The 795-nt window shown below is 73.2% G+C and overlaps 1 protein-coding gene across 1 annotated transcript in view; it reads right to left on the reverse strand.

Annotated features, from left to right (window-relative positions):
* Znf865 (zinc finger protein 865) overlaps positions 1 to 508 on the reverse strand; it is a 3,339-nt gene extending 2,831 nt beyond the window's left edge. The window contains exon 1 of the mRNA XM_013034522.1: positions 42 to 508. Within this exon, the coding sequence (XP_012889976.1) occupies positions 42 to 504 (463 nt within the window). The 5' untranslated portion in view covers positions 505 to 508. The remainder of the gene's footprint in view (positions 1 to 41) is intronic.
* Between the last annotated feature and the right edge of the window lie 287 nt (positions 509 to 795).

A 795-nucleotide genomic window follows, 5' to 3' on the forward strand; every position in this document is an offset into this window, starting at 1 on the left:
CCCTGGGGCCCCGCCCGGCCCCGCTGCCGCCGCGGGCGCACCGCGCTTCAGGCTCCCGAACAGGTGCTGGTGCCCAGAGAGGTCGACAATACCCCACTGCGGGGCAGGGAAGGCGGCGTCGAAGAGTGGTGGCGGTGGCGCCCCGAAGGCGGGCGGCGGTGGTGGCGGATCCGGCTTCTTGGCCTGCGAGGACGACGAGGAGGACGAGGAGGACGAGGTGGAGGAGGCGGAGGACGAGGCGGCCTCTGCCTTGGGCTTGAAGCCGGCCGGGCCCCCGTAGTCGTACTGCGGTGGCGGCGCAGGCGGTGGTGGCGCAGGCGGCGGGCCCGGGGCGCCGGCGCAGGGCAGCACGGCCGTCTTGCCGTGCTCGCTGTACAGCTCCAGCGGCTCGAAGCGCTGGTGGTTGAGGAACTCGAGGAAGTCGAAGGGGTAGCTCTGGAAGTGGACACCGTCCTCACCCGCCAGCCCACCGGGCCCGCCACCCGCCGCGGGGTTGGCCTCCATCTCACCTGCGGGGAGAGCATGGTGAGGATGGTGGGGCCAGGGATGCCGGGGCCGAGGGGAGATGGGGGGGGTGGAGGTGGGAGAATGGGTGGGGCAAGGACAGGCGACGCCCTCGGCCCTCCTGGCCCAGGCTGGCCTCTGCTCCCTGCTTCTTCCCCATCCAGTACTCCGCCTCCGCTCCCAAGGCCCAGGGTCTCCCCAACTCTGCTGCTCCTGGCCTGTACCCCCCGCCTCCCCGGCCTGGACCCCTCCTCAGCCTGCACCCCCTCCTCCCTGGCCAGCACCCCCTCC

Source organism: Dipodomys ordii, unplaced genomic scaffold, assembly GCF_000151885.1.
Source record: "Dipodomys ordii isolate 6190 unplaced genomic scaffold, Dord_2.0 Scaffold191, whole genome shotgun sequence".
Classification (NCBI taxonomy): domain Eukaryota; kingdom Metazoa; phylum Chordata; class Mammalia; order Rodentia; family Heteromyidae; genus Dipodomys; species Dipodomys ordii.